General features: G+C 32.6%; 3 protein-coding genes and 1 long non-coding RNA gene across 6 annotated transcripts; 3 read left to right on the plus strand and 1 right to left on the minus strand.

Annotated features, from left to right (window-relative positions):
• The first annotated feature begins 1,681 nt into the window (after nt 1–1,681).
• LOC149497387 (uncharacterized) lies at nt 1,682–2,927 on the plus strand. The gene is made up of 2 exons (XR_016320191.1): nt 1,682–1,889; nt 2,705–2,927. It is a non-coding gene; the product is annotated as an uncharacterized LOC149497387 (long non-coding RNA).
• A 2,134-nt stretch (nt 2,928–5,061) lies between these two features.
• On the plus strand, nt 5,062–9,643 carry LOC149497388 (Aldolase-type TIM barrel family protein). The gene is made up of 10 exons (XM_089719644.1): nt 5,062–5,312; nt 5,466–5,744; nt 5,846–6,022; nt 6,593–6,667; nt 6,817–6,861; nt 6,958–7,122; nt 8,307–8,385; nt 8,556–8,638; nt 8,773–8,841; nt 9,380–9,643. Exons 1-10 carry the CDS (start codon nt 5,172–5,174, stop codon nt 9,461–9,463), a joined length of 1,197 nt encoding a protein of 398 aa, XP_089575770.1. The 5' UTR covers nt 5,062–5,171; the 3' UTR covers nt 9,464–9,643.
• Nucleotides 9,644–12,690: 3,047 nt separating this feature from the next.
• Nucleotides 12,691–16,734, plus strand: LOC149497389 (uncharacterized). 3 transcript variants are annotated; one of them, XM_089718937.1, is made up of 6 exons: nt 12,695–13,134; nt 13,838–14,146; nt 14,248–14,296; nt 14,669–14,963; nt 15,645–15,723; nt 15,926–16,734. In XM_089718937.1, exons 1-6 carry the CDS (start codon nt 12,790–12,792, stop codon nt 16,106–16,108), a joined length of 1,260 nt encoding a protein of 419 aa, XP_089575063.1. In that variant the 5' UTR covers nt 12,695–12,789; the 3' UTR covers nt 16,109–16,734. The 3 variants fall into 3 exon arrangements, with proteins under 3 accessions (XP_089575065.1, XP_089575063.1, XP_089575064.1); XM_089718938.1 differs by having other exon boundaries at nt 12,696–13,134; nt 13,841–14,146; XM_089718939.1 differs by lacking the exon at nt 15,926–16,734 and having other exon boundaries at nt 12,691–13,134; nt 14,669–14,967.
• A 271-nt stretch (nt 16,735–17,005) lies between these two features.
• Nucleotides 17,006–21,987, minus strand: LOC149497390 (RPM1-interacting protein 4 (RIN4) family protein). Its single transcript, XM_089718940.1, has 3 exons — nt 21,828–21,987; nt 18,393–18,578; nt 17,006–17,436 (listed from the first exon to the last, which is right to left on the minus strand). Exons 1-3 carry the CDS (start codon nt 21,831–21,833, stop codon nt 17,395–17,397), a joined length of 234 nt encoding a protein of 77 aa, XP_089575066.1. The 5' UTR covers nt 21,834–21,987; the 3' UTR covers nt 17,006–17,394.
• Nucleotides 21,988–22,005: the final 18 nt, after the last annotated feature.

Raw genomic sequence — 22,005 nt, forward strand, 5'->3', positions numbered from 1 at the left:
CTTCAGTCAAATCAGCTACTTCCTAGTACCTGGGAGGTTTGGAGAGAAGGGGGTGAGTTTTGCAACTCAGTGAATAATAATAAATAATACACACCACATACAGTCAAGCAAAATGCACCCTAAAATACTGAATGAACACACAACAGTCAATCATATGACATTACATCAGCACCCACAAACAATATCACCTTCAAATAATCACATCACGTAGAAATTAGTCAGTGGAGTCACCGAACCCCCGATGAGCCGTCCTCCCACATGGCTCATCCTCTCACATGTGCACCAGGGAGCCGATCCCCCATACTGGCCGACCGGTCTAATCCTCACTTGACCAGCCCTCTCATTGTTTTTCCATTCTGTCTTTTCTTTTCCATACCAACAGGAGGCAACCCGGTGGTCTCCATCCAATCTAGATCATCAAGCGCTCACAACAGGAGGCCACCCTGCGGGCTGCAATTAAATCTAGATTTTCAGGTGCGCAACAACAAGCGGTCATCCTGTGGTTTCAGAATAAACAGAATTATCAGGTGCACACGGGGGCGCCGATCTCCCATTTACCCGGCTAACAGAAATAGAATCAGGATCCATATAACAGAATCAGAATATAACAGAAATCAGAATCAGGATCCATATAACAGAAACAGTCTCGCAAACCCATGGTGACCCACTTCATCCCAATTCCACACAAACAAGGCACAGTATATGCACAGCACAAGTAATCAAACAATTCTTTCAACGTATTACACCAAATCCATCCAAATATACAATTATACCATAAATAAGGTTTCTAAAAAAAAATGCTATGCAAATGCATGTTGATCTGCATTATTTATTATTACTCACAGTGATGGAGAGCGAAGTTCTAGCTTTGATTTTGTCCTGGAGGAGCACTAGATGGATCCGGGCGATCTAAGAAATTTAAGAATGACACAAAACAAAAGTAACTATATCAGATAAAGTATTTCTTTACCACTCTTAGAATTTTATTTTAAACTCTTAATTTTTCTACGTAATCTAATCTCGATATTAATTTCTTTTCTATAATAAATTTTATTTCTCTACCAGACTCTATTTTATTTATTTCTTCTGAAATCTATTTTATTTTCTATTATTTTCTACTCTCTGTAAATAATTAAATTTCTATAATGAATTTTATTTTATATTCTAATATTACTAAAATCAGATTAATCAACTAAAACTATTAAAATTAAACTAACTAAAATGACTAAATTTAATTAACTATCATTGATAAAATTAAATTAATTTTATTATTTGTAGTTAATTAATTTAGTTAATTTAATTTAGTAATTGTGAGTAGTTAATAGATTTATAATGTTAGTGTTGATTTAATTAAAGTAGTTTAGATATAATGTTATTGTAATGTACAATTTTAATTGTGTGGTGATGTTGAGATTGATGGAGGATGGAAAAATTGGATTGATTGACTGCCCGATGGATGGGCTGTGTGGTTTGGAAATATTAGATATATTATTGATATTGTAACAGGTGGATAGTCCAATTTTTAGGGGTGATGCTGCTGAAATTTCGGTAGAAATAAAATGAATTTCGGTAGCAAATAAAATTCATTATAGAAATTTAATTATTTACAGAGAGTAGAAAATAATAGAAAATAAAATAGATTTCAGAAGAAATAAATAAAATAGAGTCCGGTAGAGAAATAAAATTTATTATAGAAAAGAAATTAATATCGAGATTAGATTACGTAGAAAAATTAAGAGTTTAAAATAAAATTCTAAGAGTGGTAAAGAAATACTTTATCTGATATAGTTACTTTTGTTTTGTGTCATTCTTAAATTTCTTAGATCGCCCGGGTCCATCTAGTGCTCCTCCAGGACAGAATCAAAGCTAGAACTTCGCTCTCCATCACTGTGAGTAATAATAAATAATGCAGATCAACATGCATTTGCATAGCATTTTTTTTTTAGAAACCTTATTTATGGTATAATTGTATATTTGGATGGATTTGGTGTAATACGTTGAAAGAATTATTTGATTACTTGTGCTGTGCATATACTGTGCCTTGTTTGTGTGGAATTGGGATGAAGTGGGTCACCATGGGTTTGTGAGACTGTTTCTGTTATATGGATCCTGATTCTGATTTCTGTTATATTCTGATTCTGTTATATGGATCCTGATTCTGTTTCTGTTAGGCGGGTAAATGGGAGATCGGCGCCCCCGTGTGCACCTGATAATTCTGTTTATTCTGAAACCACAGGATGGCCGCTTGTTGTTGCGCACCTGAAAATCTAAATTTGATTGCAGCCCGCAGGGTGGCCTCCTGTTGTGAGCGCTTGATGATCTAGATTGGATGGAGACCATCGGGTTGCCTCCTGTTGGTATGGAAAAGAAAAGAGAGAATGGAAAAACAATGAGAGGGTTGGTCAAGTGAGGATTAGACCGGTCGGCCAGAATGGGGGATCGGCTCCCTGGTGCACATGTGAGAGGATGAGCCATGTGGGAGGACGGCTCATCGGGGGTTCGGTGACTCCACTGACTAATTTCCACGTGATGTGATTATTTGAAGGTGATATTGTTTGTGGGTGCTGATGTAATGTCATATGATTGACTGTTGTGTGTTCATTCAGTATACTAGGGTGCATTTTGCTTGACTGTATGTGGTGTGTATTATTTATTATTATTCACTGAGTTGCAAAACTCACCCCCCTCTCTCCAAACCTCCCAGGTACTAGGAAGCAGCTGATTTGACTGAAGCTCTGCAATCTTCTCCGCAGAGTTATAAATGTAAATTTTATATTTCTGTTATTTAATTTTGGATGTATAAGTTACTCTATTATCAGATTATTATTGAACTCCGCAGTTATAGGGTTGTGTATTACTATTGGACTTATTGTTAACACTACACTCTAAATTAAATATTATGTAATTAGCTGCAGGTGAACCAGTAAGCCCATAGTGTGATTATAATTTATTGTAAATAGGCCCTGGTTAGATATTATGTGTTAATTAAGATTGAGGCTTACTGTTTTGATGAATTAATTGGGCAAGATAGGTAGATAGATTGGATAATTTAAGCTTACTACGGGCCTCGGGGGCCTTAAGCTTACCTGGGCCCTAGTGCCGGTCCGGCCCACGGAAATGGGTCGTGACATTATAATACTTGCATGTTATATTTTTATTCAATTGATTGTATATATAATAATTAATGTAAGTTTCCCTCAAAAAAAAAAAATAATGTAACTTTGAAATTTAAAAGTTAAATGTGTTTTAATTATTTTGTCTCAAATTTGAGATTTTTAGACTTTTTATTATTAACTAAAATCTTTAATGGCTTGATAAGGAAGAGATTTGATAATTGAAAAAAATTTTCAGTTTTGAAAAAATAAGTAACCAAAAACTAAAAACCGATTCATGTTTCTAATAAATAATAAATGAGGCAAAAGTTTTATTTTTAAAATTTTATTTTTTTAAATAAATATATCTAGATATGAGGCATTTAAATTTATTTATTTTTACATTTACTTTTTCAATAAATAATATAAATAATTCTAATTATGATTCTTTATATATATATATATATATATATATATATATATATATATATATATATATATGAAAGCTGAGATGAAGACAGCTTCATTATTCTATTTGTTGAAGGAAATTTTTAGTTTTTTTTCTTATTTTTCTACATTTTGATTGAAAACTTTTCAAATTTAAAAATTAATAATGAAAAATTTGAAGTGTTATATTCTTATTAGAAACTATTTGAAGATCGAATTTATTCAAATTTAACATTTTTTAATTGTTACGTTCATATTAGAATTTTATTTGAAAATCAAATTTAACGAATTCAAATTTAATCTATTTGCTTTTAAACTTTAATCATATCTATCAAAAACTATCTTTATATATATATATATATATATATATATATATATATATATATATGCTTATTTGGTTAAATTAAGAATTTTCTTTTCATTTTTCTACAATTTGATTGAGTGTATATTTTTCTAAAAGTAAATTTAAAAAAAAAAAATTTAAATCCATATATAGATAATTAAGACTTTTAAATTTTTTAAAATTTAATTTTTATTTAGATAAACATTTACTACAAAAATATTAATTTAAATACAACATAAATTATTCTCTTATCCAATTTATATTCACATCCAATCATGACCATTTATATATAATGTTTATGTCATTTCGAAACCTTTATTTTTTAAGTAAAGAATCATTTTGAATCAATTGGAGCAGGAACAATTGCATGGTACGTATAAAATTAAATAATGTAAAATTTTTAGTTATTTTTAAATACGTTGTTAATATAACGAGTAATGAGCCTATTTTTTTCCGATGAATTTAATTTTTTTATCCCTTTTTTTGAAATATCATTTCTTTTTGTTTTTTCTTTTATAAAGTCTATTAATTAAAAAGGAGTTAAGTTTTGAACAAGAAAAATATACACATTAATTATTAATGCTATTGATTAAAATAAATAATAATATAATTTAATATTATTAATTAAACAATATATTTATAATTGCTCGTAAAATGCAGGACTACGACTAATTTTGTAAATATAACCATTATCTTTGATTTGGTTTTTAAGTCGATCAAACATACTAACCGAATATAAATATTTTATAAGAGATCTAATTATAATATATACGAGAGTCTCTAATAATTATAGTGAGGGACCACGAATTAAAGGTAGGAGCTACAAAAAATTCAAGAGATAAGGGTGAAATTAAAAAATTTGCTATTTTAGTAGGTAAAATAAAAATTTTTTAATATTTTATGAGTGTTTTTCTTAAAAAAAATTTTGTTAGGGTAACTCTACTTATTTTTAAATTAATTTATAAATTTAAAAATACATTTTTTTGTCAAAAGTTTAAAAATATGATGCTGAATAAGGAGATCTCGACAAATTTGGCAGGTTAAATATGTTTGCTTCCCTATTCAACCTACATCGCATGTAAACCATATGTCCTCATTTAACTGTATGTGACAGATCCCGTGTATACAACTCACAACGACAAGCCGTTGCACATTTCCTAAACGTAACAACCAGCCAACGCAAAGCCAAACGATCCTACCATAACCGTTCCTCCGTCTCCAGCTTCAAAAGCACACCAAACGCTGCACAAAGCTATCATTTTCACTGACAGATTATTTCATTTAAGCTAATGGAGGGTTTGGTTTCACCTAGGGTTTCTATCAAAATTACTCCTGCTTTATATCACAGACCCAAATTCTCAATTAAACGCTCAATGAATCTCCATACAGGAGTCAATCGTTTCTCTGTTGCCTCCATCAAAGCTCAACAGGTTAGCTTTTGTTCAGTTTCTTTGTTAAACTTTCAAAGTTTGAAAAGCTTTGTGGTAAACTCTTTTATATTAAAACCTTGAAAAGTTTAATTATTTTATTTTATTTTAATTTATTTTTTGATAAATGTGATGGTTGGATTTTTTTTTTTTTAGGCGGAGACAAAGGAGGGATCGGCGACGGTGTCCGCGGCCGTGAAGGAGGAGGTGCCGGCTGCGACGGTGGAAAATGCACTTGAAGTGAAGGAATGGGAAGTGGGTATGCTTCAAAATGAGGTGGCTGCTAGTCAGGGGATTAGAATTAGGAGACGGCCGCCGACGGGGCCGCCGTTGCATTATGTGGGTCCCTTTGAATTTCGCATACAGAATGAAGGGAATACTCCGAGGAACATTCTTGAGGAAATTGTTTGGAATAAGGACATTGAGGTCTCTCAGGTAATTGAATTCTTTTTTATTCTTTGTGTTTGTACATGTTTTTAATAGAGAGTTTGATTACTTGTTATAATTTTCGTTGTTGTTTTTTTTTTTTTCTTCAGTTAAAAGAGAGAAAGCCTCTATCTTCGTTGAAGAAATCTCTTGATAATGCTCCTCCAGCTAGAGATTTTATTGGTGCACTTAAGGAAGCTAATATTAGAACTGGATTTCCTGGTTTGATTGCTGAAGTGAAGAAGGCTTCTCCAAGTAGAGGAATTATAAGGGAGGACTTTGATCCAGTAAATATATTGATATTTCTTTTTCTTCAACTACATTTTCTATTATATTGGTTGTGTTTCACAACAACTTGAACCTAAACCAGTGTTTGTGCAGGAGTAGTCATAAATTTGCTCTCACATGTTTCCATTATTCACATCCAACTAAATTCTCTTTGTTTAAGCATCTTGAATTGTTCTTTATTCTGGTTCCTTGGCTTATGCCAACAAGGAAGAGTATTTGAATTTATCTGATTCTGAATTGCTACTGTTTCTATCCTCCCCAACAAAACATGGCCGCTTAGATTTGATGCCCTAGCACAGCAGTTGTCTTTGGAATATGATTATGGAATATGAATAACCTTCAATTATGGTTCCCAAATTTGATATATTTCTGAGGATAATTTGATTTATTCTATTCCTGCCTTTTTCACAAGAAAGCCTTTCTATGACTGAAACTTTGTAAAGAAGCTGAGACATTTATTTGCATTTGGCTTGAAAATGGCTGGGCTGGGTGGTAACATTTATTAATGTTTCTTCTTGTCAAATTTTTATATCTCTTCTTATTGTGAATCTGACTGTTTTTCATGATAGGTTGAGATCGCCCAAGCTTATGAGAAAGGTGGTGCTGCATGTCTTAGTGTTTTGACTGATGAGAAGTATTTTAAGGTAGACATGCCATCTTTTTGGACATTTCTATATTGTTCATGGAATTGTATTTTCTTTTCTGTTCATTTGATTTGTGTTGCGACATAGAAAATTCAATTTGGTAACTTGCTTTTTTTTTTTTTTTTTTTTTCTTTTTTCTGTAAATTAAGGGGAGCTTCGAAAATCTAGAGGCAATAAGGAATGCAGGAGTGAAGGTCTGATTGTTTTATTGCTATATTTGTAATCTTTTCCACATGATTTCTATATGGCAGCAAGTTTAAAACATTTTTCTAATGCTACAAATGATGCAGTGCCCACTACTGTGCAAAGAGTTTGTTATAGATGCATGGCAGATCTACTATGCCCGAACTAAAGGGGCAGATGCAATTCTTCTAATTGCTGCTGTTTTGCCTGATCTGGACATCAGATACATGACTAAAATCTGCAAAATGCTGGGTTTGGCAGCACTTGTAGAGGTTTGAATGATACTTCTTTAATGTTGTTAACTTTTTTTTTTTTTTTCTTCTGTCTATGTTTGGTTAATCTTTCAACCAGTGAAATATACTTGTTTAAGAATTAGATGCTTTTGACTGAAATTAATGACTGCCTTCTTATGCAAAACTTCATTAACTGTTTTTTAGTTTAACTAATTATAAACCTGATTGTAAATCTGTGTTTTTATTAAACTAATGGGAAAAATAGAATTGTTTACCAATTTAATGCAAAAACCAAACGTATTCTGGTTTTCGTTAGCATGTTTAAACTGAGCTGGGGGTTTGTAATTTATTTCACAACTAAAATTTTCATTTGCAAGGAAAATTTTGCATGTTAAGTTGTCATCTGCTGATGATTTCCATTATGCACCTCATGCAAGTTAACATCCTCCCAGTTGCTCTTTTGAATTGTAAATCCTGTAAGTTCATTATCATGCCTTTGCTGGACAAAGAAGATAGCTATAACCTCAAAGGTCACTTGGCAAGTTAGCATTAAAGTAAAAGCGTCCCTGAATAAATACGAAAACCATGTCTCTAATTGTTTCAGTAGGACTTTTTTTATCAAAACTCATTTATTTTTAAGATTTTAGAGATACTTTTAACCCAGATTCAGCTGTACTAGAAGTAGAATGAGAATATAAGAGAGTTTTCAGTTTCCATTTAATTTATTCAGAAAAACTGCCACTCATCAAGTTAACACAGATAGGTTAAAAAGGCAAAATAACTTCCCATATCTTTACTCAGGTGGATGATTGTATTACTAGGAACTGTCACATTCTACCACAAATTTTGTTGTAAGAACTCGTGTTCTGAATCCATGATTTCTAATGTTTTGTTATCTCCTGATCAGCTGGCATCCATGGGCTCCAGTTGGCAAGATATCCTACATTTGTATACAACATTTTAAGAATTAACTCCTCTTTTCATATTATTGGAAAAAAAAAAAGGGATAATTCCTAGTGAAATTTATAACTAAGCTTTGATTTGTGCACCTTTGTATTGGCATAACTAGTGTCATTAAGACGAGATTGAGGCTCTTCTCATCGCCTGTCATCTGTTCCTTCCACTGTGACAAGTGTCTCACTTACACTAAAATATGTAGGGTAGGTTTTACTCATTGTTTGGATTATAACCATTTTATTGTTGATCCTGATGTTTATCCATAGGTGCATGACGAGAGGGAAATGGATCGTGTTCTTGGAATAGAAGGGATTGAGCTAATTGGTATAAACAATCGTGATCTTGGTAAGCCTTCTCATCATCTGTGAATTAGCTTTTGATACGAGATCTGCAAAATCCTCCTAACATTTTCAAAATCTATGAATTGGCATACCATGTGTAATTACTCATTAAAGAGTTTCATATGCAAAATGTATGAGTTTCCAATAACTTCTTTTACTTCTGCTTGTCCTCAGAAACATTTAAAGTTGATATCAGTAATACAAAGAAGCTTCTTCAAGGAGAACGTGGTGAACAGATCCGACAAAAAGGCATAATTGTAAGTGGTTCCCCTAGGGGCTAAAAATGTGCTATTCCTATAAATGTCATCTATATAAGGGGGAAATATGCCTCAAGTTGTTCACATAATCTCATGAACTGCTGTTTTTTTTTTTTTTTGGGTTGGATTTTCAGGTAGTTGGAGAATCTGGGCTGTTTACTCCTGAGGATATTGCTTATGTACAAGAAGCTGGTGTGAAAGCGGTAAGCTCAACAGTCAGTTTCACATCCTACATGAGATCTGCTTGTGTTTTTTAGTAGAAGCATTGTTTCCCTCATTTGAAACCAAAACGCATTTCATACTGCAGTTAGTAACAACATGCACTGATAATGTGATGCATTCTCCATTTTTCATTGCAAGAGATTCCATTGGTTTTAATCAAACAGGAACATAATAACAAGCCATGAACTACATATACTAAGAAAAACAACTTGTTTGGTATATTTCATATACTAGAGCCTGTTTGATACAAGTGAATTCCATACATTTCATATTTGGTATAATTGAAAATTCATTTGGAATTCCATCTCATTAACTCCCTGAAATTTGTTATACTAAGAAACAGAATCCTATAAATTTTTGGTAAACTTTGCAGATAAATTCTAATATTCTATTTTAGCTGTTAGGATACCAGAAAGTGAAAATTAGTTTGCAAATGAAATGAATTTCACGTTCATTTTTTTTTTTTTAAATTTGCTCCAGACAGGATGAAAATTTTTAATCCATTTTGTCGATCTTCAGGTTTTGGTGGGAGAATCGATCGTGAAACAAAGTGACCCCGGGAAGGGAATAGCTGGACTTTTTGGTAAAGATATTTCACAGTGAGTTGAAAGTAAGAAAGTTTTCACAACAGGCTTATTGTGATTTGTGACTGGTATAGAGTATGTGTTCTTTCTTGCAACTTTGGATCCCCAGGTTTTCCTTCTTTTTTCATTAAATATTCAGTGTCCTGTGATGTAATGTCTATTGAGCCTGGAATTATTCCATGTCGCAGTAATTAGTACACTAATGTGAAATAACTCAGCATATTAAATTATATGTTGTATTGTATATAAATGTGAGAGAAAAATGTGGCCTAGAGGAATTATATTTCTCACTTTGATTGAAGGTTTGAACTCGAGTCCTCACTTATAGATAAATTTTAATTAGACTTGAACTCGAGACCTCGTACTATGATAGATGAATTTTGATTAAAATTTTATTATCCAAAAATTTATAAAAGAATTAAAATATCGAAAATGAAATATTTTGGCAATTTAAGACATTAATTAGATAATTAAAACAAACAAGATTTAACAGTATAGTTTTCTTTTAAGTATCAAATAACTGAGAATTAAAGGAATGCATGTAAACGAATTCATATTTTGTTAGTCCCTTGGATTCAATTTCTTCTTTTGAGATACGCAATTTTTCAGCCATTTATTAAAATTTATTATTTTTTTTATAATATTAACTTTTTAATTTTTTTCTAGAGAATTAATGCTTAATCCTTGTAATTTAATGAAATTTACGAGTTAAGGTTTCTATTTTAAAAAATCAATTAAATGATTATGTTGTTTTTTTTTTTTTGTTAAATTATGATCAAATGCCAATAGACCTTTAATAAAATTTTGAATTTTCTTTTGCACACCGTAAACCAATCAAACCCTTTTTTTTCTTCTTCTTCTTTTTTATCTTCAGTGAATATCTTCAATCCTAATACATAAATAAAAACTCAATAGAAATAGAATACATTTATATAATTGTATTAAATTATTAGATAAAATTTGACAATAAAATTTACTGTCTTTCTATTTAATATTTTTTGTAGTTTATTAATCCATAAATCAGTAAAATCTTACTATTTAGTTAAATGAGAACAAAATAGAAAAATTATTTATTTGATTTCTGAAAATAAGGTTCTAATTTATAGATTTCATCAAAATATAGAGGCTAAGTAACCTTTTTTTTTTTTTTTTTTTGTTATTTTATGCATTAAAGAATTGGGAGGAAAAAGAAAATAATTGTTTATCTTTTTCTATTTAGATCAATGAAAAAATTCTTGATGCATGATATGTTTTCCAGAGATATTATGTGCATCATGGAAAGACATTAATTACCAACCATCATATTTAAATAAGGATAACTTACAACTTAATCCTGTAATTTTGAAATCAACTATTTAATACTACCTCCGTTCCATAATACTTATCGCATAATACTTGTCGCATTTGAGAAAACAGTTTAAAATACTTTTCACATTTGTGGTTCCAATAAGTAATAACTCTTTTTTTTTATGTTTACCCTTTATACATGATCAGTAATTATTACTTCAATTTAATGGTTTTCTTAGAGAATTAGTATTAAATTAAGAGTAATATAGTTAATGTACTCAATAATTTATTGTAACTTAAACAAATTTGATAGTTTTCTTAAGGAATATGAACTTTTAAATATAACAGGTATCATAGAACAAAGTCAGTATATATATATATTTTTTGCACCCTGAACTTTTTTTTAAAAAACCCTGGGGCTCCATAATGAGCAAGCTTTATTTATAAATGTTGCACTACCATCGTTACCATCAGTTGAAGAAAGCTAAACATCAAAATAGTAAAGAAGATGAAACTCTTGCTTCGGTTTGCGTAACTGGTTACTGTAAAAGAAAAAGGCCTAAGCTTCTTTCCCTTCTCTTTTATTTCTCTTCTCTCGTGTTGCCTAATTTAGGCACCCTACTGTTTTTTATCCCCCTATGCTTTCTCTCTTTTCTATAAGCCTCTCTTTTTTTTTTTTTTTTAATCTTTATCTGTTTTTCCTTCTCAAGCTTCTTTCTGCGTTGATGTGTTAGTTGCAGATAAAAACAAAAACTGAAAATTGGGAAGTCTAGAGCCCCGTATGATATGTTTTTGGCCACGTCGTCGTTTTGTTTGAGTTGTACGGCGCTTTATTTACCTAGAATAAATATTTGTTAAATAAGAAAAAAATAAATAGAGATACTTTACAGTACACAATTTTTTTGAAAAAATACAGGGCCCAATATAAGTATTTGGTATTTTTTTTACATAAATACGTATACGTCTTTGTCCTTATTAGACTCAATAAATTCCCATTTTGAATTCCAGCAGTTTCCGATTCGATGGGGTATCTCACCCTCCATTACTGAATTAAAAGCAAGCACTACAAATCTGGACACGTTGTAAATTTCATTAGGTAATCGAATCTATTGTTGCTAAGATCCAGTTTGTTAAGATTCTTGCAAAACTCATTAATCATGACCATTATTGACTTATAAAGTTTGCTTTTACTATTTATGTTTTTATTATTTTCTAGATAATATTTTTTCTTGACTAGCTTATATTGTTACTGGAATAACTCATTCCACATGGTATATGTATTAATTTGTATTTTTGTTCTCTTTCTATGTACTAAAACAATAAAACATTATATAAATATCTCAATTTAAAAAAAAAAATTATAGGTGGTTGATTAATTCTCTAAATAGGTAATAGTTATTTAACATGGATTAGATATTTAAATTAATCCCTAAACTTTGCCACTTTAAATTTGTAGCGTTCTAAATTTTATGAATAATCTATCGAGTCCGTGAATTTATAAATTTTAATAACATTCCACATTTTTACACACCGGAAACATTAATTATTAAAATTTTTTATTTTATTTATAAAATATTGATTTAATATTAGTTAATATAACCTTTAAAACAAGTAATTTTTATAAATTTTAATTATTTAATTAGTGTTTAATTGATCTAATAAATTTATAAATTAAAATGTTTAATAAATATAATTTATAAATTAAAAATTTAATAGGTCAAAATGAAAATTCAAAATGCAATAAAATTAAAGTAATAAAATTCAACTGTGAATCTATCCATTTGCTCTCATATATATCAAAAGACAATAATAATGTTGGAAAAAAATGATTAAATTTTTTTTATTTTATAAATTATCCGACGGAGTGACAAAAATAAAATTACATAAACAGTCATTTGCAGTTGATGAAGTGGAGGGAGGAAGTACTTAAAAAAGAATATATTGCCACGTGTACCGCGTAGAGAAAGCAACCGCGCAAGCAAAACGTGCCTCCTCCCTTCCTTCGCCCTCTCGTCTCTCGTCATAAAGACTGACCTTTGGCTCACTTTCTCTCTATCAATGTCATTACCTATCGTCAAACCCGGCGAACCACGCTTGCCCTCCGGTTACGACGTTGAGTACCGCGCAATCGCAGACGACGCATGGTACTCCGTCCGTACAGTGCTTAACGGGGAGAAACTGACGGTGAAGTACGACAACTTCAGCGATGAAAACGACAGCATTTTCGAGCCGCAAAATTTCAAGTCTGTAGCCGAGATTGAGGACTTCGAGAAGCGGTTTAGACCTATTTCGATTCAGTTGCAGGACCGCGAGTGTAAAAATGTCCCTAACGGTGCGGTGGTTTGCGCTTCTCACTCCTTCACCGGCTTCGACGTTCGTTTCTTCGACGCTGTAGTCGATGACGTAAGTACTCTTTATATTTACATGTCAATGCTAATTAAAGAATAATTTTATCGTAAGTTTCCTTTTCGTTAAATTTTCTCGAATTTTTCTCCACAGGCCATTATTCAATGCCAAACTTCTGTGAGTTTAGATGTTCATCAGTAACATTGAACAGGTTTAAACTCAAAGTTGATTTTGGTGGATGATTGGTGAAAATGAAGGATAATACAGAGCAAGAGTAATGGACAAAAATTTCTTGTAAAGAGAGGGAAAAAAAAAAGAAAAAAAGAAAAGAAATTGCTAATGCTAAGTGGAATGTAGAGGAGAGGGAATAAGGGAAGAATCTGAATTAAAGATGGAAAAGAGATAGAAAGATAAAAAGAATTAGAGGATTAAAGTCAGAGCAATGAGATTGAAAGAAGATATAATTGTATTTTTGTGGTCTGTATTGCTAATTTATTGATACAAATTGGTTACATAATTGTAATGTTTGGAATCAGGTCTTTAACTCATTTTGGATAATATAATGATTATTGTTCTTAAATGCTATAAATGTGTTTGAATGCCTTTGTTACAGATAACAGGAGTTGTACTAGTTCAAATTCAATGTTTTTTCCCTCTTTTGGATGGGGGTGGAAGGCATATAGGTCATTTGGTTGTGTATTTATTATTGTTCTGTTTTCTGTTTTCCATTTTCTAAATTGTTCAGATGGGGCTATTTTAGCAGGTTCATCACCGTGATCATTCTATGGTGAACGGAGAAGAACAATGCATGTGTGTCTTTGTGGTTACTTGGACGCATGGTCCAAATGCTGGATTTATGAATAACAAGAAAATTGAGAGTATATGCCTTATTGACTCCAACATGCGGCTTGATCCTGTGCTAGCCAGTTTTTCAAGGATAGTAAGAGAGAAACTTGAAACTGCTGCTCATAAACCTCATTTACATTCTATTTGTGGCGCTCTTCATGAAGATACTTCTGTCTTGCCTTTTATGAATCCTGAGTCAACTTTTCTTCAACAGTTTACCCGGGCAAGTGTTTCTTATAGGATATTCCAGAATTCGTTATCTAAGCACAAAAAAAGATTTATGCAAGCAACTTCTTATGATACTCTATTTTTGCCTGTTTATAGGAAAAAATGTGTTCCAGTCAGTCTATGAGTAATAGATGGACATCTAAAGGTTAGCTAAAACTATTGCTGCTATATGTAAACTCTGTTTTGCACAGAATGCTAAATTTCAACTAATTAGGCTCCCCCCCCCCACAAACAAATTCAAATTAGGAAGAATGATATCTTAAAAAGCATTTGTTTAGTATAGTTCTTCCTTGGATCACTTCCTCTTTGTAGTTCGTTGGTGTCCTAATAACACATGAATCATAAATGAGAGTTATTCTGTTTTCCTATGGTTGTATCCTTCCATCTACTAACTTTTATATCGCCATTTTCTCTTACGGACTTTTTGTTTTGGTCAATACAGCTGTTGTTTTTTATATGTCACAACAGTTTATAGACTAACACCGCAATCCTCCCTTTCTCCATCTTTTGTTTACAGAGTCAGAGAGGATATATATTCATGCTCAAAGAATTAAAGAAGAAATTGATATTGGTGGGGTTAACAATCATCATGTTTTGCTGATTGACAATCTGGATAAGGACTTAACCCCCTCAACAGTTGTTGAATTCCTACATCGACAAATTTCTGTCTCAGTTCAAGCATATGTTTTCCCGAGTTTGTTATCAGAGACATATACTAATGGAGCTGTTGTGTTGGACTGTGAGAAGAATTTTCAGCAATTATGTGAATTTTTGGATAGTCCCAATCACATTATTGTCTCATGGAGAGGGAGGTCGGTAATGTGACATATACTCTCACTCGCTTTAGACTAACGCTATGAAGTTAATCCTATTAACAATTGTTGCTATAGTTTTTTTTCTCTTTTCTTTGATCTCATCAATCTTTCCTATGTTCCATTGATGCATTTATTGCTTGTTGAGTCTTATATGCTGCATGTTAACTATTTTTGCTTGAGAGCTTTTAACAGTTTGTCCCTATGACTTGGCCAAATATGTTCTCAGGTAGGCTGCCTCTATTTTTGCCTTAGATCTGTATCACGTGGCAAATATTCGTCTCACAAGCAAAATAGTAATAATAAAAAAAAGAGGAGTAATCTAACAATGGAGGAACAAACATCACCTTGTCCATTCTATGTTAAGGACAGTTGTGTCATTTGAACTCCCAAACCGGAACACTTAAATGGAAATGTAAATATAAATGGGTATATTGCTAAGGCTGTCACCCTATATGGTGTTATTGACTTCTGTATAATGTTTTAACTTAAAAGTAGAATATCTGGCATTTTTTTTTTTTTAAAGAAATTTTTACTTTGTTACCTACTTGATCAATATCTGATGGCATCACTATAGCTTTGCAAAATATTTTGATGCCAGATATGCCTTTTTGGTTAATTTCCTTTCAGGCTATTAGGTTTGTTTTTCAGAAATTTAATCACTTAATTCGTTGCCTGCAGGCCATGGGTGATAAGTGAAAAGTTGTCTGGGCATGATGCATATGCAGTGCTACTTGGGACCTTGATGCCTAAATATCAGGCAAGCTTTTTAATATTTATTAGCTATTAAAGTAAATGGGCTTCTAAGTAGTTTGACTTTTATAACCACAAACTACTGGTACTAAAAATTGCTCATTAGTGTTTGTTAATTTCCATAACGTCCAACTTGCTAGAGCTCCAGTACTAAGAGTTGGACTTCTATATTCCTTTGCTATTGCTTATTTTTGCATTTACTTTTTCAGAACAAATTGGAGTACAGAAACAAAAGGATTAGCAATGATTTAAAACTCATTCAGTCCGGGTCTGAAGAATTCAAGACTGCAAAACGTATGAGAGATTTGTTTATGGAGTTTTCCGAGCATCAACAACGATTGCACAAGAGACTGGCTTTGGAGGAGCGAAAGATCTTGCGGCCATCCTTGTAGCTTAATTGCAAGAAAAAAGATGTCTTGTTTGCGGCTCATGGGAAAAAGTATATGTGCTGCCTGATTGCATTAATGATTGAAATTTACACATAACATGCTGCAGCAAAAAGGTTTGGGGCTCAATTTTTTTGGTCATGTAATTTCCCTTAGGCCTTAGTTATGTAAGTGAATTAGACTTCCTGAAAGTCGTAGTGTTAGAAAAAGTATGGAAAAGGAAAAGTAACAAACACACGTCAGCATTTACACATAGAAGCTTTAAGAAGTTAGTGGTTCATTTGATCTGCCTAATTGATTTTGTTGTTTACATTGTCAAAAGAACTTTAGTTCTAGTTGACCTTTTACAGGAATGGCAAATGTATTTGCGTTTTCCAGGTTAGTACTTGGAATGGGGATTCTTATCAAGTTCCAAAAAACATGTTTAAGCCAGAAAGATATGAAAGAGGGGTAGATTCCTCTATAAGAAATGCAGCAAGACCCAAAAAGGCAAGGAAAAGGTAAAAAATAATTATAGGTTGGAAAGTAAAATAAAAGGAGGAACAGTTTGGTGAATTTGGTAGTTTCTGGGTTACCATAAAATGACCGTTATTTCGGGTTTCTGAATAAAATTATATTGTTTTGGGACGTCATTTGTATGAGGCTGCAATTCAATGTCTTAGCTATTGACATTCTCTGATAAAACAACGTAATGCCCAAAAATGTAAAGAACCCCTTGTATGAAAATTGAACTGCTCTCTCGTGCGTTATATGATCAATACGATCAATATGTTCATTTCTTGTGCCTCATCTTGACCAAACACATGCCTTGTAAAATATGTTTGGACGCCAGAAAACCGTAGCCATAACACAGGTATCGATTAAAAATAATTCACCTATTTTACCAAATAAGATCATGCCTCGTATCTCCCATAAGAAATGAGGAGAACTTCATTATGTATAAGCAAACTAATACACGTGAAAATCACATCACTTTAAACAAACAAGAAACAGAAATGTAACAACCCATAACAGTGGTAAACATTGAATTAAGAAAATAGGTTAAAGAAAAAAAAAAAATAACAAAAATAACCCAACAGTATTATATGAACAGAAAACCACATTGTTCTTTCATCACATTTCTTCCCCAAGCCCACTTTTTCACAAAGTTTTAAGCCACAATAAAGAGATTCCAGTAGGACCCATCATAGCTTCTGAATACAGCTCCAGTCTCCTGGATTATATAATGCTAGGGCCTGGCGTAGATAGATATACTCTCCCATTGTGGCTCTTACAAGGTTCTTCCACCCTTTTTATTCTGCAGGAGCAGCTTGTATGCAGCAAAACCATTTTTTCTGCAAATCAATGGTGAATGCATTTTGAACCAATCAGACACAAGCCAAGTCTATCAAATTTGAACTAGGCATCTTTTCTATTAAACAACATTTGTGGTGTAGATCATTTATCTAGTTCATATTCAGAGACAAAATCTTGCAGAAAAGAATAATATTGCAAAAAGAATTTTCAGTTCTAAAGTCGGATAGAGCTTAGGCATGAAAGGATTCAAGTAACATGCCAAAAAGATGGCATAAAAACTTTAATTGTTCTCAGTTGAGGTTGCCAACCACATGTTTTTTTTTTCCCCGTGTGTGTGTGTGTGTGTGTGTGTGTGTGTGGGTTGTGGGTTGGGAGGGAAGGGAGGGAGAGGCGGTTTACAGAGGAGGGGCCTAACAGCTGTACAAAAGGCACCAACGAGGTAAAGAAACACCTACAAGAAAAGCCAACCACTTTTAAATGGTAAAAGCAATTCCTATGCATCACTAAACAATAAAGTCAAACAGATAAACAGATAGTAAATTATGAGGCTTGAGAATAGTTTACAGTAACCAAAGGGCTACTGCAGTACCAATCAAAAAGACAGTTGTCACAACTGAGCGACCTAATGGATTTTGGAATTTATTAACATTCTCCAAAAAGGGTATTTTTAATAATCCTGTAGGTATTGAAACCATTAAAAGAACACCCAATAACTTATTGGGTACTGTACGAAGTATTTGAAATATAGGAAAAAAATACCATTCAGGCAATATCTCTGAAGGAATTGCAAATGGATCTGCAAATAGAGGACTCAGATTCCAAATATTAATCTTGAGATATTAAAAGACTTCATCATCATTTAGGTGTTGGCAACAGAAACCTCCATATCCCATGCATCAAGGCATTGGATTAGCAGCGACGAACATCAGTGCTCGCAGTGGGAGCAAGGTATTTAAAAGGCTATAATTTAAGGTTTAACCAAGACTTCACTTACAGATTGAGGTTTTCCAAGAGTGTTACTGCCAGGCTTGAATGAGGAGTTATCTCTTGCTGGCGAGTCAGGCTTTCCACCTGTCTTTTTCTCATTGCGAGCCTTGTTGAAGATGACTGTGAATCCCTCAGCTGATGCTGGGTCATTGACATCCCATTCACCAAACTTTGGTAATGGTTGGCCCTTTTCCTGCAAGATTGAAAATTCGCCAGAAAGGTCAGTCATCTCAGTGGAAGACACCACAGGTTTTTAGGCGCCACTTGCACAGGAGCCAATGTAGCATGCATTCCGACCTAGCTAATGACCAGGTCCTAATTTATGCTCTGTGGACATTTGGATGCATTGAAGATATCAACAGATAATACTATATACATAACATATAAAGTGAACTTCATCAACTAACTTCCTCATTCTATCATTATATTGAGGACCTCAAGGTCAATTGGTGTGGTAGCTAATAGATATCCATGTCAGGTACTGAGCATAGAGTTCATTACTGAAAAAAGAAGTAACGACAGCCACATTAACTCAACCAAAACAAGACAGGATATGAATGTTAATTAAAAAACAATTGACCAAGCCCAAAAAAGTAACATATGGCTCATTGACAACATTAGGTACTGCGATTGAAGAGTTTAAGAGGGTCCCACATTCAAGTTTGAGGAAGTAAGGCTCGTCCATTAATAAGAATCAACAGTTTAAGTTAACTTGCTCAAACTGAGTTTTTAGGAGCACGACGGAAATCATTCTGGACATTGGGGAAATGTAAAAATTCTCATGATTCAGAAGACAGCAAAAATCTTTCATTTCCAGGCTCATAATGGAAAACCTTGATTTAGATGGACACAACACAGGCATGCTTATGAACATATAAACCTGTCAACAGTACATATATCTAAGTCTCAGGGTGGGTTATATTGTGTTTCAATAAAGACATTTTACTGGATTCTGGCTGAGGTCTCTCTAGATTTTTAACTTGGCAGCCAAATAAACATTTTCTAATCCAACTGTATAACAAAGATGGCCAAGCTAAGGATAGTTTTCTCTATCCTTCCATTGCCTCTCTTCTCTTCTCTCTATCTCTTCTCCTTTCCCCTGCTCTAGTAAGTTTCTTAATGCCTTTTGGTCTCCTCGTATGCAAATACCATCATTGGAAAAGGCGATATGTAGATTTTGTAAAGAACCCATAAGGTTAATACAGATGGACAGATTCAGTTTATTTCCTAAGAAATACTATTAGATAACACAAGAAAAGCTCTATTAATTAAAACACAAGTAAGCTAATAGAAATATATATGACAAATCACATTCCTCAAACCATTTCATCATACACTCTCTATGTATTTAAGAAACTCCCACATGATACACCAACAGTAGAGCAAAGTTCTCAAGAAATTCAAGTGGGTTTTCATGGTTCAGCACTTCTTATATCGACATCCATCTCTGTAAAATTTATATTTTCAAGTTTCAACTACAGATAATAAGATCCAGAAACAAATAAAGTAGCCTCGGCCATTTGTTTGGGAATATCACAGGCTTCATTAACCTTCATTTGTTTAAATAGAGAAACTAAGCTTGGCTCCTAATACATAGCGCATTTGAGAAAGACACATCAAGACAATTGAGCAAAGCTGGAAGATTTAATGGTTGAATACTTAGCATTAACTATTCATTGTGAATGATTAGAAGTGGAACAACAAAACAATAGAGAACATTCATTGAAGACAGAATTTCTGAACTAGGAAACTTTCTATTCTCAAGTAGGAAAACAAAAGAAATTTGAGTTTCAAGATGGAATCAAAACACAGGGAAGATGGAGAAAATTTAAAAAAAGGCAAGCAAAATGTAGATATAATAACAACTTGACAAGTAAAGGGGAGATGACACATGAGAAAAAAAAAAAAAAAGATTAAGGAGAGGAGAGAGACGACTAATCTTTAAAAGACACTCAACTGTTGTGTCAGGAATCCAGAAAGATCTGAACCAGAATCCGGCCAAAGTGACCTCATAGAAACACAATTAGAATTGAAATATGAAATTAATTACGTGCTTAGTGTACTTCAGAATTAGTTTTCATGCAAACATACTTTTTTTTAACCCTTCTAAATTATTAATTGTCTGACTACAAGCTTCTCCTCAAATCCTATTATAACCCCCACCTAGTCTCTTACAAGTGGTATCTAAATGTCTTCAATAGTTACAAAGATTTTCCCTTTTTCCTTTAATTATCTTTATCTTTGCCACTTTCAAAATCTAGCATGAAAGTGCACATGTATATCCGTGTAATTAACCTATCCTTTTAATTATCGTAGTCTTTTCAACACCAATAATGTTCTCTTCCTATCTTCCTGTATGAAGCTCGAGCTGGTTACATGATGGCATCCCATTCACAGAGCAATTACAACTATTACACTATAATCAGAAACCATGGAAGAATACAACCTTTGCATGTAAACCGAAATAAGTAATTGAATTATTTGGTGGCAAAGGAAGAGTGAAATTAAGCATAGAGCTAGCTGCTAAATGGTTTGTCATTGCACTATGACTTTGGAAATTTTACTTTCATTTGTGTGTGTTATAGCAAAGAAATATAAGAGGGTAGAGGTACATCTAAAAGGTTGGACACAAAGTGAACACAGTCAACATTCCAATCCATATTGGATATATTTCTCTGAAAAATTAACAAATATAGACAAAGAAAAGAAAAAGGAAACTTTGGAACAGACATCCCATTAGTATGAGAAAAAGATGGAATGGGGAGGGAAGCCTGAACCCCAAAATGACATTAGTCTGATGCCCAAAAAGGGTGTCAGGATACTAATGAGAAATCCAAAAAAAGAGATGGATCTATGAGCATCAAAACAATCAATTAAATTTATCAACAAATAGCAATATAAATGGTAACAACTAACAAGATAAACAATTAAACACCACTTGTTCAATAAAATCGATAATTTGGAAACATAATATTAAATGAACCCAGTTATTAATTTTTTCCTGAATGGAAATAAAAAATTTCCAATTCCGGCATTTTAAAAATAACAATGATGGTAAAACAATTAATTATACAAATATCAAGGAGAATTAGATATGGGAAAGAGAGAAAGGATTTAATTATGGAAACAAAATACACCAAATCAATGAATTATTACACACACCTCGCGCAATAAATCGAAATCCACCCCAAAAGGAGCCGAATTGGAAAGATATAAACCCCAAAATCATAATAAAAAAAAATTAAAAAATTTAATAGCAAGCTTTATACCAAATTCTACATAATCAAATCATTATAAATCGATGAAAACCAACACAAAATTCAAACCTAAAACAGGAAATGAAAACGATTCATATTACTCCAATCTCAATAAATAAATAAAAAAAAAAACAAATACAAAAGATGATATATTTTATATATTCAAAAGCGAAAATAAGACCTACCGCCATGATAAGAAGAGAGAAAATATGGAATCGCCTCCTTAGCTTTTGATTATGGCGGAGGCGGAGGAAGAGGTGGTGGTGCTGGTGAAATGAAAATAGATTTGACAGAGAGAGAAAGAGAGAAGTGGAGGTGGGCCAATTGGGCCTAGAAAGGAGGAGGAGGATGATATTATAAGAT

This window comes from Jatropha curcas, chromosome 3, assembly GCF_041381405.1.
Source record: "Jatropha curcas cultivar XTBG-Jc1 chromosome 3, XTBG_Jcur_1.0, whole genome shotgun sequence".
Lineage (NCBI taxonomy): Eukaryota > Viridiplantae > Streptophyta > Magnoliopsida > Malpighiales > Euphorbiaceae > Jatropha > Jatropha curcas.

Excerpts from the sequence above, each read along its gene's own strand:
- LOC149497390 (XM_089718940.1), bottom strand. Across the intron at positions 17,437-18,392 it reads CTCTTGGAAAACCTCAATCT|AAAAAATGGTTTTGCTGCAT; the intron begins GTAAGTGAAGTC and ends ATTGATTTGCAG.
- LOC149497388 (XM_089719644.1), top strand. The coding sequence starts at position 5,172 with ATGGAGGGTTTGGTTTCACCTAGGGTTTCTATCAAAATTACTCCTGCT. Across the intron at positions 5,745-5,845 it reads AGGACATTGAGGTCTCTCAG|TTAAAAGAGAGAAAGCCTCT; the intron begins GTAATTGAATTC and ends TTTTTTCTTCAG. Across the intron at positions 6,862-6,957 it reads TAAGGAATGCAGGAGTGAAG|TGCCCACTACTGTGCAAAGA; the intron begins GTCTGATTGTTT and ends CAAATGATGCAG.
- LOC149497389 (XM_089718937.1), top strand. The coding sequence starts at position 12,790 with ATGTCATTACCTATCGTCAAACCCGGCGAACCACGCTTGCCCTCCGGT. Across the intron at positions 14,297-14,668 it reads TAATAGATGGACATCTAAAG|AGTCAGAGAGGATATATATT; the intron begins GTTAGCTAAAAC and ends TTTTGTTTACAG. Across the intron at positions 14,964-15,644 it reads ATTGTCTCATGGAGAGGGAG|GCCATGGGTGATAAGTGAAA; the intron begins GTCGGTAATGTG and ends CGTTGCCTGCAG.